Raw genomic sequence first — 16,344 nt, forward strand, 5'->3', positions numbered from 1 at the left:
TACCCCTGGGGCAAATAATATGTTATATGTTAATTTAAAAACCTCCTGTAATATATTTCGACTCAGTGGAAAGCCCCCACAAAACCTAAAGATTCACCCAAAATGGAACATTTATTACAATGTGAGTGCCGTAGCATGTCATAGTATATTTCCTGTTCTATGACCATATCGATGTCAATTATATATGCTTTTTAAAACTCTTAAGTAGGCACCGAACTGATTTGTTGTATGCTGTACCTAGAAGGGCACCAAGTGAATAATCACTCATGAACGAATCACTGGTTACCAAAAGTGTGCTATTCTAATAAGTAATATTAGAATAAGTAATAAGTGTTATTCTAGTAAGTTATTCTAATAAGTAACTAAGTATATTGGTTTCTTACAATTACATCCTTGGCATCCGTATCACTCTACTCTTCTTTCTGTAGTTCCTTTGGGCTGCAGGCACGGATCACACAAGGGACAGGAAGAAAGGAGGTTTGCTCTGCGGATCCCCGAGCTGCTCCCTGAATGGGAGGGGAAGCCCTCCTGCACTGGTCCAGGGACCAGGTCTCTCTCTTCCCTTCCACACCTCGTGCTCTTTCTCACCCTCAGCTCCTGTCTCTACCTGCACATTCCTTCACCTTCTGTGAGCTGGCTTCCACTGCCTTCTCTTACACTCTGCCCACAACTCCCGCTTGGGCCTGCAGGGGTCCATCAGTTCTTCAGTCCTGGAGGATGACGTTTCAGCAGCAGATCCCATAACAAACTTACAAATTGTGTTTCTTAGTTCAAGCTTCCTGCCAGCACAGGACTGGCCCAGCTCATCTTTTTAATCCAGATACATAGTAGCCCATTCTACAGATCACATCTCTAGTGCACGCTCATTCATCCTCTCTGGAGGGATTCCTAGCATCTTCTTTTAAAGCTCCCCCAGTGATCTAATGGAGGCAGGGTTGAGACCCACTGGGGCAGCCTCACTAAGGTCAACTGTCTTTGAGGCCAGTGCCCATCCCTGGGCCACTTATGAGGCAGAGTGGGTTAGGTGGATGCAGGGAAACCAAGGCTGGGTGGTACTTTAGTTTCCTATTGCTGCTTCTCCTTGTTGTGTCAAATGACCACAAATTTAGTGGCTTAAAACAACACACGTGAATTATCTCACAGTTCTAGAGGTTAGAAGTCTGAAATGGAGGGCGCCGGGGTGGCTCAGGGGGTTAAGCGTCTGCCTTTGGTCACGTCCTGGGATCGAGTCCCACACTGGGCTCCCTGCTCCGTGGGGAGCATGCTTCTCTCTCTCCCTCTGCTGCTCACCCTACTTGTACTCACACTCTTGCTCTCTCTCCCACTCTGTCAAATAAATAAATAAAATCTTAAAAAAAAAAAAAGAAGTCTGAAATGGATTCCCCTGGGTTAAATCAAAGTTTTGGCAGAGCTGTGTTCCTCCTGGAGGCTCCGGGGAAAATGCATTTCCTCGTCCCTTTCCACTTTCCAGAAGTGGTCTGCCTGTAGTCTTCTTCCATCTTCAAAGCCAGCAATGGTGGATTGAGCCTCACATCACATCATTCTGACATGGGCTCTTCTACCTCCTCCTCCCACATTTAAAGGAACCCTGGGATTACACTGGATAATTCAGACTAACACCATTCTTCTAAGATTAGTTAGTAACCTTCACTGCCCCATCATGTCACACATGTTCCAAGGATTAAGATATGGACATCTTTGGAGGAGCCATTATTATTCTGCCTACTATGAGCAGACTACATGGAACAGAAAATACTGGGTATGGGGTTTTACTCACAAGCACCATAAACACAACCAACATATAACCAGGCTGAGTATTATTACAGCATGACATATAGCCTGACTATTAAAACTTTAATCATTTATGTTAGTTTTCATCTTTTATACTCCACATCAATAGACATTTCAGCCATAAAAACAAGAGACCAAAGCATTCTTTAAAAAAAATATGAACTCAAACAGCAACATTTTTACCCTTCAATAATTTATAAGCTATTTTCCTATAATTACACAATTTATACATTTTTATCAACAACCACTAGCCAAAATCAATTGTAATTAGCTTAGATTCCAAAAGAAATCTATTTTAAAACACGTTTTAAGCAATCTCCAAATTGCTTTTGCCTTAGCCAATGATTATACGTTAAAAATGGAATAACACAGTACAATTCCTTTAAAGAAAAATACTTATCCACAGTATTCCGTCTTCAAAATTAAAATAAAAGCACCTGAACATTTTCAACAAACATTTTCTTGTTGTTGAGGCGACCGGTATGTGAAATCATGGAGGTTTTCTAGTTATTAACAGAGTTTTTGAAAAACTTAACTGTGAAAACCTGTCATCCAAAATGCATCTAAACCAAAAAGGAGTGGGACAAAGTGAGAAAACAAGATCAGGATATAAATGTAAAAGTTAGGGGGAAAACATTCCAACTTCAAAAAGCTTTGAAGGAAAATGCATTTTCACGCATATCTGAGTCTTCAGAAATGAACTATTTCTGGGTGCATGGATGGCTCAGTTACTTAAGCATCCGACTCTTGATTTCAGCTCAAGGTCATGGTCTCAGGGTTCTGAGACTGAGCCCCTACTGGGCTATATGCAGAGCGTGGAGCCTGCCTATGATTCTCTCTCTCCCTCTCTCTCTCTGCCCCTCCCCACCTCTTCTACAAATAAAAAATAAAAACATAAATGAACTATTTCTTGGGTATTTCACATTAATGTTCAAAATTAAAATAACAGAAAGTCCTGGGGTGCCTGTGTGGCTCAGTCATGATCTCAGGGTCCTGGGACTCAGGTCATGAGTCCCTTTGCTTATGGTCATGATCTCAGGGTCCTGGGACTGAACCTCACATCAGGGTCCCCACTCAGTGGAGAGTCAATGCTTCTCTTTCTCCCTCTGCCCCTCATCCCACTCCCGCGTTCTCTCTTTCTCAAATAAATAAAATCTTTAAAAAAACAATAGAAAGTCCTTTTTTCCTTATATTTGCTTGGATTTATATAATCTACATATGTAATATATACATAGTACTGTGTATATATAATAATCAGCTTATCTGTTGACCTCAATTAAGAAGTTAGTACCTGCATTTAGGTTAAAATCAGCAAATCTCACTATTTTTTGGCTTTACTCTTCGATTCACTTGGAATATTATTTAATCAACAAATATTTGACCATCCACTCTATGCCAGGCATGTTACAAAAGTTAACAATTTTTTAATTTATCACATTAAAAAAAAACAATTAGTCCTGTCCAAGCTTAACCAAAAATTCACATTTTTTTTAAAAAGTATCAATCATTTTATCTTCATTTAATAAGCTTTTAAAAATTGACACTACTTTGAATCCACACATTTGGTCTTATCTAATAATTTGTAAACTGGTCAATTTTAACTTTACATCTTCAGCACATAAAGTTGGTATCATGAGACCAGTGATTTATTTCACAATGGGAAAATTGGGTGAGCAGGAGCAGGCTCTTTCCTTCAAAGTTGTGGTCTCTTCTTCAGACAAAATTAACCACTGAATTGAAATCAATTTGCTAATGGTAAAATTAACAACATGTCATTGGTAATCAGAAAACAGGTGCTTTAGAAATGAGATGACTTACTTAGACTGCTTAGCTGGCGTATGATAGCAGCAAGAGTACTATTGGTTACACATTCAAGTTCACTGGTAATCCCTTCAGGCAGGGCCCCCCGGCACAAGTGCCGGGGTTCGATGTTCCTCTTCACTAAAGGCATGGCTCACAATCTGAAAATTAAAAAGACATTTTTTTTTAAAAGCTCATATTCACATTTTAACAAGTTTAGAGTTTCAATTCCCTTGAAAACTGATTCCTTCCCAGGAATTTTCATTAACCTTTCTATGTGAATCAGCTAAATACACAACAGATGACTAATTACTTACATAAATTTTATCAATTTCAAAGATATATAGAGAATACAATCCTACTTTTATAGAAAGATAACATAAGCAAGATTTCCAGTAAAGTATGAACTGAATACATGCATTTTTACCTTCCTTTCCTCTCTAGTAAAATGAAAAGAGGCAGAAAAGGCATAAGCCCAGAAGGGCTAACAGCAGGAAAGAACACAGCAGCCCCAAACTGGACAAGCCCAACTAGATGAAGACACAGAAAAGGCCATACCCAGGTGGACATGGAGGGAGACAGGAAGTGAGACCGCTTGGACCACGCCCACCCTCCCCAGCAAAGTCTCAGGAGCCGGAGCTGCCATGTATCCATGAAATGGGGGTGGGGGGAGAATGGGTCCCCAGCAGGGATAAGCTAATAAACCAGATGTACTACAAGGATCTACAAGGACGAATATGGAAAGAGGAAAAAGGCTGGCTTTCAAAAATCCATTTGCAAATTCCTTCTCCCTTCCTGGGCTGCTCCTACTCCACCCCAACCAGCTGTTTTACTTTCTGGTAAATTCCAGAATTTGCACTTGAGACATAAAACACAGCTAAAGATTACGGTAGGAAATGCACTAAGGCCAAGAGTATTAAGTCAAAGTCTACACTGAATGTAAGACAGAGCTGCTCCCCATACCCTCATTCCCTAGCTCGCTTCTCCACTTGGCTCCCAGAGCACTGGCAGCCTCCTTTCCACTCCCCATCCAAAGAGACCGGGACATTCCCCCCAGAATGTTGGAAAAGAAAAGATCTACAAACACGGACATTGAGCCAGGGCCTCTCCCTATGGAAAATGCCAACCAGGTCACCCTACAGTTACACCTGCCAAGAATCTCTCCCACACAATTTCCCATCAGCTTTTGATGCCTCAGATCTAAGTAAGAATGGACAGTGACCTTTCAGGAGAGTCTTCCCCAACGTTCTGGCAATTCTTTTCACTTCTCTCCTCAAGAAGTACATTATAAACTAACATAAAATCTCAACTGTTTGCTTAAGAAGGCACACAGAGTTTCAAACCTACTGCTTATGTAACCAATCTACGGCTCATACAACAGTAGAAAATCCAATGACTGGGATTTACTGTCATTTTGACAAGATTATCATACGGCCCAACTTGTAGGAACAGAAACTGAAAAGCCTAGGACATTGGTGAGCAGTCAGACCAGCCCTGATATGCCAATCTGGAATTCTCGTGATGTAAGACAAATAATATCTTACTTGCTTAAACTACGGTAGTCAGGTTTCGGTTACTTGGAGTAAAACTTATTCCCAACTGGTACAATAATTGAATGGCATACTGTATCTAAAAACCTGGAATGTGGTAAGCATGTAATACATTTTTGTCTTTCTTCTCCCCTTTCTTTAAAATCTTTGCTTGAGCATCTAATAAATACTTACCAAGTGCCTACCACCTACTCGGGGGGGTATGGCGAGTCATAAGGACCCTGTGGGGACTGAAAGCAGACAAGGTCCCTCCCCCAGTGGAGCTCTATTCTACGAGGAAGCAAGACACTGATCCAAACACACAGATTAATGAACTCGGGGTCAGAAAACCATTTTGGGGGGCAGGGTGCTGAGTTGTCTGCAGAGTCACGGGCAGCCTCTCCGGTGGATGTGGGACATGACTGCTGACTGAAATCTGAGGGGTGAATAAGGGTCCTATGGTAATGTGGAGAATGAAGCAAAGGAAAGTAAAAGTGGGAAAATTTCTCTTCAATTATGCAATGTTTGACTACATACTGACCATATTTTCAGATTCAAATCCTACTTCATTGACTTAGGTGCATTGCCTCCAGCACATCACTTCACCTCTCTGTGCCTCTGTCCCCCCCCCCTCGTAAAATGGGGATAAGAATACTACCTACCTTAGAAAATGAGGATCTAATGAGTTATTACATATATAAATCATTTCGAACAGCCTGGCTCATAGTGGCATTCAACAATGTGACCTACCGTATTCATTTTATGCTATCTTACAGGTTATTATAATGTTAATTATTATTCCTATTATAATAAAAAATGGAACAGTTTACTAGTTGATGATTGGACTACAGAAAATAGATAATAATATTTGTATAAAAATTATGTGGAAGAAGGACATGCTCCAGGAAGGAGTCCTAAAACATGCAAATTCTAGATTTCCAAATCTCAAGGCAAAAATATAAGATTTACTGTGAGCTGTCATGACTTTCTGGGAGAATGCATTAGAACAACAGGATGGCCACTAATCATAATAGCAACGAATCAGAAAACCAGAATTTGTCATAAGGAAAAAAATATCACTGATAAACAATAAAAGCATAGAGTGTGGAAAGAAAGATACTGAAAACTGATCGACAGGGACTGCAATGAAATGAAGAAAATTAAGCAACAAAAATCATCATGTCCACAAAGAAGCACAGAGCAATGTGGGGGGAGGCGTACGGTGGCAAACACTCTACAGACGGTGCAGAAAAGCTACCAACCTGGATGTCCTCGAGAATCCAAATTCGTGGGTAGTTGGAAAGCTGGTTTGTGAAACTGGCCCAGGCATGAATTAGCTTTTAAGTCATTTCTTAAAAGAGGGATTTATAAGAGTTTGGGGTAAATATAAGATTCAGGAGCTGAATGCTATGCATATAATACTCCCCTCTTCCTCATTCATTTTGTACTTATTCGGTGGGAGCTAAGCACAGGCCGTCTCCCACACAGGGAGTCTCTCGAAAACGCACACATGACTTTGCTGATGTCCTCAGTGGGAAGGGCTCATATTCCGCTGTGATACCCCAGCCACGCCTGCCCCATCCTTTGGCTTCATATTTCGGACATCCCCCTCTGGTGCCACATGGCGTTGACTTAACACCCCGGGGGTACTTGGCAGCCCCACAGAAGGTGCTGACCCAGAGGCTTGCTCAGGATATTATTAGGACACAAAAGAGAAAAGCTTAACTCTGTACACGTGTATTAACCATGTTTCCTACACCTGGATTCTGATACTTTGACATCCTGGAAGCAGACGGAGGTTCCTGGACTGGACAGACTGCTCCTCCCAGAATTAGCCAATTCCCAGAGCTAGGGAACTCACCCAGGAGCTCATGTTTCATATGCAAACCTACCAATCTCCTCTCTCTGTTCTCACACCCCAGGCCATTGTCCGCCCGCCCCAACTACCCCAGCGCCAGGGACCAGGCATCTAGGGACAGTAGTATGCCCCAAAGACTGCTATAATAATCCGGCCAGTCCCAAAACTGCTCGCCCCACCTCACCCATCCCTTCCCACAGGAGCCACAATAAAGGCTCTTGCCCCCATTTCCCTCTCTCGCTTCCTCCGTCTCCAGGTAGCCCTGAAAGCTGGTGCTTCCCCACGTGGCCCCCTCGTGATGTGGCCCACCCCTCCTCCTAGCATCTGTAACACTTAATCTTTTCACTGGCAGCCATTGCCCCATGTGTTGGCCTCACCATACATCACCTCTTCTGTTAATGTACTGTATCTCAAAACGGCAGGGAAGTCTGAGACGGATTCCCATGAGGCACCAGGGCAGCTGCTCATCGGTGTCCCCACTGACCATTCCAAGCAAGCTGCCACTGTGTCTGTGCCTGGAACCAGGCTAGGAATTTCTCCCAGGGTGGACTCTGAGCTTTCTGAACTCCGGGACCGCATCTACAAGTTCCATGTTTTCCACACTGACTTTTACGGTTCCCCAACAAAGCCTGAGCCCTGAAAAACCTTCTGCCAGTCGCACACACACCCGCATGTGTAGACAGACACATCTCAATCTGGCCTTCTCCTCAGGAATTCGTCTGCGGTTGTTGCAGCATTTCAGCTCTAATTAACCCGAGCCTTCATTTCTCGCAACCGTTAGGCATCTACTTGGCACTCCCACTCTCGTCTAAGTACAAATGACAACAGAGAGAGGCCATGCTACTCTCTTCCCAATTTTAGACAAATTGTTTTGTGGCTCCTTTTTAAAGTTCTAATTATCTAGCAATCACTTTTATGGCTTTCCAATTCACTGCAAAGTACTCTGACACATGTATTTTTCCCCAGATGGCCTTTATTTTATCGGACACTAATCCAGTTTTGAACAAATTGAACAGCAGGGTAGAGGTAAAGGAGAAAATGTTGGGTCAGTCATTACTCTTGAAAATGCTTTGCAGTGCCAAAAACAGACATGTAATGAACTGACCCTGTTAGTCACCAACAGATGACTTAAGTATGCCTCTCAACTCCTTCGTGGAAGAACTATGACCCTTCCAGATCATTCTTCCAGGTTATTCTGTATGCTAAGGAAAAAACCCAAAGATTACTAATCAGATGTGTAAGGATTATTAGAGGTTATGTAAGGCATTACTATTAAACCTGCAGTCTGTCCAGCTTTTCTGGGAAATGTTTCAATTTAGAGAGAGACAACCTGGTTCACATAACGGTGAACTAGATTCCAGATGCGGCTGAAACCAGGCCAGAGCCTTTCCCTGGGAATTCGGAAGTGGGACCCCCACACCCCGCTCAGCAGCTGCTCTCTTGAATGGCAGGGATGGGTAAGTCTTCCACCACAGGAAATGCAGATTGGCAGAGTTAGTTAGCAGCAAGGGAACAGAATGACGTAACAGACTAACAAAGACAAGAGACAGACAAGGACACCCTAGATTGCCCAATCTCCCTCAGACAGCACAGCCAACGAGGAAAAGATGCTTCCACCCAGCCCCCCCCTTCACTGGGGGGTCAGCCTTGCCTCCCAGTTTAATGGCTCTTCCAGCCTTTTCTCACTTCCTCTATTTCCTGCCACACAGGCATTTCCTCTAACCAAATCCTCACAGGTGTGATCCCATCTCGAGGGCCGTCTCTTGAGGACCCAGACGAATCCAAGTGGCTGCCAGAGTGGTCTGGGAAAACGAGTGGTAAGACAGGGATCTGGGTCTTGCACACAGACCACTCTTTGGCAACGAGGAGGCCGTCTGGATGGGCAGGCATGGAGAGCCCTGCCACAAGACTGTGGTGCGCTGGCGAGAGATTTCTGTTCTAAGGGACGCGGAAACTGTCCTGGTAGAGAGAAAGGCCATGATGGGCATAATAAGGCAGACCCCTGGAAGACACAGAAGGAAAAGCATCTACAAAAACAGCAGAGTTGGCCAGCTACTGCTAGTGCGTACTGGTGGCCTGCCAGAGGGTAACAAAGTATTGAAAGCTATTCACAAGGAGTTAATAGCTAGAAGCGGGAACATTCGAGCCTTCCTGGTGGGTATGAACAGGTCCTCATCGTGACCTGTAATGGAACTGCGGACCTGACCGTGACAGCTCTGGAGCTCAGGACGTTCAAGTGCTCAAAGTGCTCTATTAGTACGCAGGTCCAGGCTGTGGCTTTCAGGAATCCTAACAACTGGAACAGGGACTTCTGATGGACGCCCATGTCGATGCTGACTCCAAACACCTCCCCACCACCCGCCAGGACCCTCCGGAAGCGGTCAGCACACCACTCTAGAGGCCTCCCCGCCACCAGTCAGCAGGTGCACTAGCGGCCACAACCCTTCCCCGATGTCCCGTGGGTGCCCAGTGCCAGGCCTGGGCAGGGAGACTGACAGTGTGCTGACTGGGGCGGACAAGCCAGCGGTTGATGGTTATGTTCTGGAGGCCCTCATAAGACACACACTTCTAGAGCGTGGGAGATAAACTCAATGGAGGTTCTGGGTCTGATGACTCTGGTGAAGCTTCTAGGGGTGTGGCGGTAAGGGCATGCTGGGATAGCCCCTCTTAAGTAAAAGACAAACTACAGGGAAGGAAGTACAAGGACTGTTATATTGGGTCCTCGGGGCAACCTGGTCAGAGACTGGGTGACACAGCAGCTGCCAGCTCTGAGTGTGGCCCAGAGCTCAAAAAGACACTGTCTCGGGACCAGGCTTGGCACAAGCAACATGATGTTTGGGCCATATGACCCAGTGACCCTGGATGGTGCAGGCCGTGTTTGTAATGGGAAAAGCCACATAGGGAGCCCCTGGCAAGCTCCCGGAGAAAAATCAAACGCATGCCCCCTGGGATTCCGAGGAAGGTCATGCCATCACAGCAAAGAATGGCATACCTTCAGAAGAAGCTCTTGGTGTGTGAATTACCAGGCCCTGATAGAGATCATGGAACAGGAAGGGCCCAAGTAGCCAAGGTTCCCCTTGGTAAGTGAAGACTGTAGGTCAACTGGTCCACCAAGAGATGGAACTGGCATGACCCAGATCAAGCCAGAGTGAGAAGCATGGCTGACTCCCATGAGCAGGAAGTCCACACCTCCAAGCCACTCATCTCAGCAAACGCACATTCCATGCCCTGTGCCTCTGGTGAGATCCTGACTTGTATATCTAAAGGGAGGAGGACGGCAAACCTGAGCTGGGTTGACAGGTCAGCCTGACAAGGCGGGGGGGGGGGGGGACGACCAAAAAGCAACCATGGCTTTGGGACAGCAGCATTTGGGGATGGACCTTGAAGACTCTGGAGAGGAACCTCTTCCCCCACATGAGGCTGTGAGCAATACACCAGTTCACCCTGCATTGCAGAGATGGAGTTGTCGAGGCTGAAAATATGGATACTGGGCTGCCTGTCTGTGTGGCCAGGGGACTGGTAGGAAAGGCGCAGCAGTATCAGTGACAAGGCAGTCTGGGTAAAAGCATGCGGGTGGAAATTTGGGAGTGGCCATCGTGTGAAGACTTTTGTATCACGCCAACCCCCACTGCAAAGGATCTCACCCTGGGAAAGGCACTGCATACAAAGGGGACAAGACCCACAGGGCTGCAGCATCAGCCCCCCAGAACTGACCTGATGGGATCCCATACATTGCTGCATCTGACCAGTGCCCCACTTCCCAGCAGTATCGTACACCCCACCACCCAGATGCGGATGGCCCCAGTGAACGCTGGAGTAGCCTTCTGAAAGCACACCAAAGCACTAGCTCAGGGGAGCCTGAAAGGCGGACGCCGTGCTTCCCCATGCAGTCTGTTACGTCAAAGACCTCTTTAGGGCGCCATATGCCTAAGAATGACATACCAGTTTAGGAAACCAAGGTGTAGAAGCAGGAATGGCTCCACTTAGCATCACTGCCAAGAGCCCACTGAAGGGTTCTGTGCTTCCATCCCTGTACCACCACACACTGCAGGGCTAGGGGTTGGAGTCCCCCAAACAGCTCACGCTTGGCAGAGGCATGCATGGTCAGGGTCCCAGTGAACTGCACGTTCTGGCTCTGGACAGTACTCTGGACTCACTGGGCCATGGACCAGGAAGTCAAGAGGAGTCCCCCATAAAGGCAGAGGAAGCTGACTGTGAGCAGGAGAAAGGGCTGTGTTTACACAAGGGGCAGGGAGGAACATGTGTGGAGACCGGCTGACGCCCATCTTGTCTGCTTCTGGGATCCGGATCACTAAATGACCTATGTTACTTAGTGTGCTAATTCATGTGTGTGCACGCGTGCCCGTATCCACTGTACCCACTGATTTCCTGAAGGACCTAAGTCATCACTCATCACTGTTAAGTTATTTCTCAGGGTGGGGATTGTTCTCTGCACCTCGTTTCAGGAAAGTTACCTTACAGGGCAATTTTGCGCTTGCTTCTACTGAGACCCTGGCACAGGACTGGGGTTCTAATTTCTCATTGAGAATCCAAGGTTTTTTCTGACTTCTGGAGCCCCAGGCAGATGGCAAGCCATTTCTCTAGGTTGGTAAGCAGTTTTTCTACTCCATTTTCAAGGGCTTTGACAACCCTCTGAACATGCCAGCATTCACTCAGAGGACTCAGTTCCACCTCGCTGTTTCAGGCTGGCCCAAGACACACTTCTGCACCCTGGCCATCATTAGAACCTAGCCTCCAGCCCCTGTTCCAGTGTCCCTCCCCCTCCAGACCCCCACAGCTTCCAACACCCATGGATGGGCTACCAATGTGTTCCTTTCAGCATGGCAAAGTTATTAAAAACTCATACATGGGGGGTGCCTGGGTGGCTCAGTGGGTTAAGCATCTGTCTTCAGCTCGGGTCATGATCTGGGAGTCCTGGGATCGAGCCCACATCCCGCACATCGGGCTCCCTGCTCAGCGGGGCATCTGCTTCTCCCTCAGCCCCCCCCCCCACTTGGGCTCTCACTCTCTCAAATAAATAAAGTCTAAAGAAAACCCCACACATACACGCACACACTCTCAGTTAGGCTTTAGCCAGCATTTGTCTGAGTTCGCAGCAACTCGAGTAGCTCACTCCACTGCCTACAAATCACATGTGAGGACGCTCTTAAGAACCCCCAGCCCGAAAAAAAAAAAAAAAAAAAAGAACCCCCAGCCCGAGCTCTGCCTCTCCCTCCACCACTGTTAAAGCATCATGCTTCCCTGTTCCTCCAACTCTCCCCGATGTGGTCCTCAAACTCTGAACAACAAGCAGTGACACACATCAACCAGTGACGAGGTTTCATGAAAAACTGAAAGGGACTGTTGACAGGGATCGAGTGGGTAAAAACGGGGAAGGCAAATAGCTAAACGTACACTCTACTCTGATTTATGTATTACATTAACAAATTAACCCCGCGTCCCTGTGAGTGCTCATTACACTTCCCCTGCCTGCCTTATGGCTGGTTCAGAGGCTCACATGAGAATGTGTGTGTTGGGGGTGGGGGAAGTAACATACTAATGGTACTATTACTTTAAAATAAGATATGTAATATTTTCCCCCAATTTTATTAACTCTACAATTAACCTACACCTGTTCAAACTTTCCTATAGCATGATTAATTGGATTTTTTTTCTAAAAAGTCATAAAAGCAACTCAACAAATGTTTAAAGCAGTATAAAGTTCTCTGAATGTCCCTTCCCAAACCATTCCTGTCTACACCAAACCATCTGGGATAAGCAGTCATCTTAGCAATCCAAATAATTGGTGGATCTTTCCAGATCTCTAACAGTTACCGATTTTCAGTTTAATTTCATTGTATTCAGAGGACATGCTTTGTCTGAATTTGTCCAAATTTGTGGAGATTTGTCTGATGGTCCCAAAAAAGGGTCTTGGTTCCACATGGATGTCACACAGATGCATATTCAGCTGTGGTGACTAAGACGATATGATCTTCTATATTCTGAACTGATTCTTTGTAAACATGTTCTATGAACTGTGAGGCGGGCTGGAGCTGCCAACAATAATTGTTAGATTTGTCAATTTCCCCCTCGAGTTCTATCATTTTTTGTTTATGTATTTGGAAAGTCTGTTGTTGAGTCTATACACACATTTAAGATTATTAAGTCTTCTTGATGAAATAACCCCAATGTCTTTATGTGATGCTCCATTTACACCAGACATAATCACTGTCCCAAAGTCTACTTCAGTCATAACTTCTTTTGGTCAGTGTTTATGCAATGTAACTTCTTCCTTTCAACTTTAACCTTTCTGTGTCTTTATATTTAAAGTAGGTTTAAAATACCATGTAGTTTGGTCTTGCTTTTTTTTTTTTTTAAGATTTTATTTATTTATTTGACACAGAGAGAGAGAGAGAGAGATAGATCACAAGTAGGCAGAGAGGCAGGCAGAGAGAGAGGGGGAAGCAGGCTCCCTGCCGAGGAGAGAGCCCAATGCGGGCCTCGATTCCAGGACCCTGGGATCATGACCTGAGCTGAAGGCAGAGGCTTAAGCCACTAAGCCATCCAGGCGCCCTCAGTCTTGCTTTTTTATCCAGTCTGACAATTTCTGACTTGTAATTGGTGTGTTTTGATCATTTACGTTCAATGTAATGTTGGTATGGTAGAATTTAAACCTTCCATCTTGCCAGTGGTTTTCTATAGGTCCCATCTGCTCTTTGCTCCATTTGCTTCTTTCTGTTTTCTTATAATCACTTTGTATTATGTCATTTTATCTCTGTAACTGGCTTTTATTCACTTTTGTTTTAACTTCTTTTAAGTGGTTTCCCTAGGTCTTAAAATATGTTTAATGTACCACAGTCTACCTTCAACATAGTAGTGAACAGTAACTCTGGAAGAGTGCACTTGTTTTCTTCCTCCAATGCTGTGTCCTATGGTGTCATACATTTTACTTACATTATAAATCCACAACACACTGTTATTTTTACTTTGAACAATTACTGTATAAACCAATTAAAAATAAAAAATAAATGTTTACGTTCACCCTCATTTTTCACATCAGGGTCTCTTCATTTCTTTGTGTAGATCCAAACTGCCATCTGGCACTTAGAACTTCTTTTAACATTTCTTATAGAGCTGATCTCCTGGCAATAAGTTCCCCCACCTTCTGTTTGTCTGAAAAAGTCTTTAAATGGTCCTTATTTAAAAAAAAAATTTTTTTTAAAGTAGGCTCCACACCTACTGGGGCCTGAACTCACTACTCTGAGATCAAGACTCAGCCAGCCATGCACCCCTTATTTTCTAAAAGATATTTTTTTGCTGGGTATAGAAATTTAGATTGACAAGATTGGGCTTTTTGTCTTTTGGAACTTTAAAGATGTTATTCTAGTATTATTCTTATCTTTGTTCCTCCATTTGTAATGCTCCTTCTCCCTATGGCTGCCTTCAAGGCTTTCCTCTTTATCTTTGGTACTTTGGCAGCTTGGTTCTTCTGTTTACAGAATTGGGGGAGTGGTTCCCATTTTTTATCCTGCTTGGGGTTCTCTGAAATCCTTGGATCTGTATGTATTTCTCTTTTTTGCTTCCATTAGTTCTGGATAATTCTCAGCAACTGTTTCCTCAAGTATTTCTTTTGGATAATACTTTCTTTTCCTTTCAGATTTCCAATTATGTGTATATTACACTACTGATACTGTTCCATAGTTCTTGGATGTTTTGTGCTACCCTCTGTATTTTCTTTTTCCCTCTGTGAAATAATAGAAGATGTATATTCATATCTGCCCTGGGTTCCTGGCACAGAGCTCCCAAAAGCTTTGTAAGTGATAAGGGTACTAGGAACATCTTTTATTGTAATACTTGGTCTTTGATCCTGGCTTCTGACATGAAGCTCCTAAATCCCTTGTAATTTCCTGGGTGACAGGAATGTCTTATGTTCTAATGAGGTGACCAATGGTGAGTTCCTAGATGAGGACTGATCACCAGAAAGACCAAACCATGATTAGAAGCTTCGAACTTTCAGCCCCATGCCCTATCCCCCTAACATCTTCTTTATCCATTCATCTATCAGTGGACACTTGGGTCACTTCCATATCTTGGCTATTGTAAATAATGCTGCAATAAACATAAGGGTGCCCATGTCATTTCAAATTAGTTTTAAAAACAAATAATTAGATTAAAGACAGACACATGAGAGGATGTTCAACATCACTAATCATCAGGGACATGCAAACCAAAACCACAATGAGATCTTACCTCACACCTGGCAGCATGGCTATTATAAAAACAAACAAACAAACAAACAAAAAAGAAATGACAAGTGTTGGTGAGGATGTGGAGAAAAATGAACCCTTGTGCATGGTTGATGGGAATGTAAACTGGTGCAGCCACTGTGGAAAACAGTATGGCGATTCCTTAAAAAATTAAAAACAAAAATGCCACCCGATCCAATAATTTCATTTTACATTGTTGACTTAAGCTTCAATTAGCAGGTTCTTTCCTCAGCTACGCCCAGTTTGCTAACAAACCCAACTCATGTTTTTTGTTTCCAGTAGTTTCCATTTAACTTTTTTTTTTTAAAGGTTTTGTCTCTGTTGATATTCTCTACAAGTCCATGCATATTATCCACTTTATTCTACTATATTCTTTAATACTAATCACAGTTACTTTTAAGTTTCTGCTAGTTCCCACTTCTGGGTTCTCTCTGAGCCTGTTCCTGTTGATAGTGTTATCTATCAACGGGATAGATATCAACGGGCTATTTTTCTTGCATAATTTTTTTGCTCAATGCTGGTCATCATTCATAGAACACTGCAACTTAGCTAAGCAGTATTTCTGCCTGGAAATGGGCTTGCGTGGTCTTTCAGCATGTCAATACTACAGAGGAATTGAATAAACCTATGGCTATCTGATGTAGCAGAGCATGAAAATCCCCCAGCGATGGGCTGCTACCTTGTACCTGGCGTGGGGTCTGAAATGCCAGATTTTTCTTAGTGTCCCTGCTCCACCCAGCAGTCCCTTCACACCTGTGTCATAAAGGAGTCCCCCTCCACACTCTCACCTTCCAGCAGAGAACTGTTGTTGCTTTGTTTCTAGATGTGAAGTTCATGGTAGGGGCAGGGAAAGTTCTTGGTTCTCCTGGTCCAGCCTGTATCTCAGGAAGGGTCTATGGACCTGGACCACGGAGCAGGGCCTCTTCAGCATCTGTGCCTTTCTTTCCTATGGCAACTAAACTCCGTCTTGTATCTGCCCCCGTCTTCGGCACGAGAGCTTTCTGTTCCTCATGCAACACAAGGAGAACTCTGTTTTCTGTCAGTGAAAGATCATGGGGTTAAGAAGTTGTCCTGCTTTTGCTACTATGCTTGGCCCCAG

At 44.3% G+C, this 16,344-nt stretch overlaps 1 protein-coding gene across 2 annotated transcripts in view; it reads right to left on the reverse strand.

The window, feature by feature from the left end:
* Nucleotides 1–3,752, reverse strand: part of WASF3 (WASP family member 3) — a gene marked incomplete at its 3' end in the record, with an annotated part of 41,000 nt that extends 37,248 nt beyond the window's left edge. For both annotated transcript variants that reach the window (XM_080799258.1, XM_080799259.1), the window contains exon 1: nt 3,610–3,752. In XM_080799258.1, coding sequence (XP_080655384.1) covers nt 3,610–3,742 — 133 coding nt within the window. In that variant the 5' untranslated portion in view covers nt 3,743–3,752. The remainder of the gene's footprint in view (nt 1–3,609) is intronic.
* Between the last annotated feature and the right edge of the window lie 12,592 nt (nt 3,753–16,344).

The sequence above is a fragment of the Martes martes genome (genome assembly GCF_963455335.1).
Source record: "Martes martes genome assembly, chromosome: 3".
NCBI classification, from domain to species: domain Eukaryota; kingdom Metazoa; phylum Chordata; class Mammalia; order Carnivora; family Mustelidae; genus Martes; species Martes martes.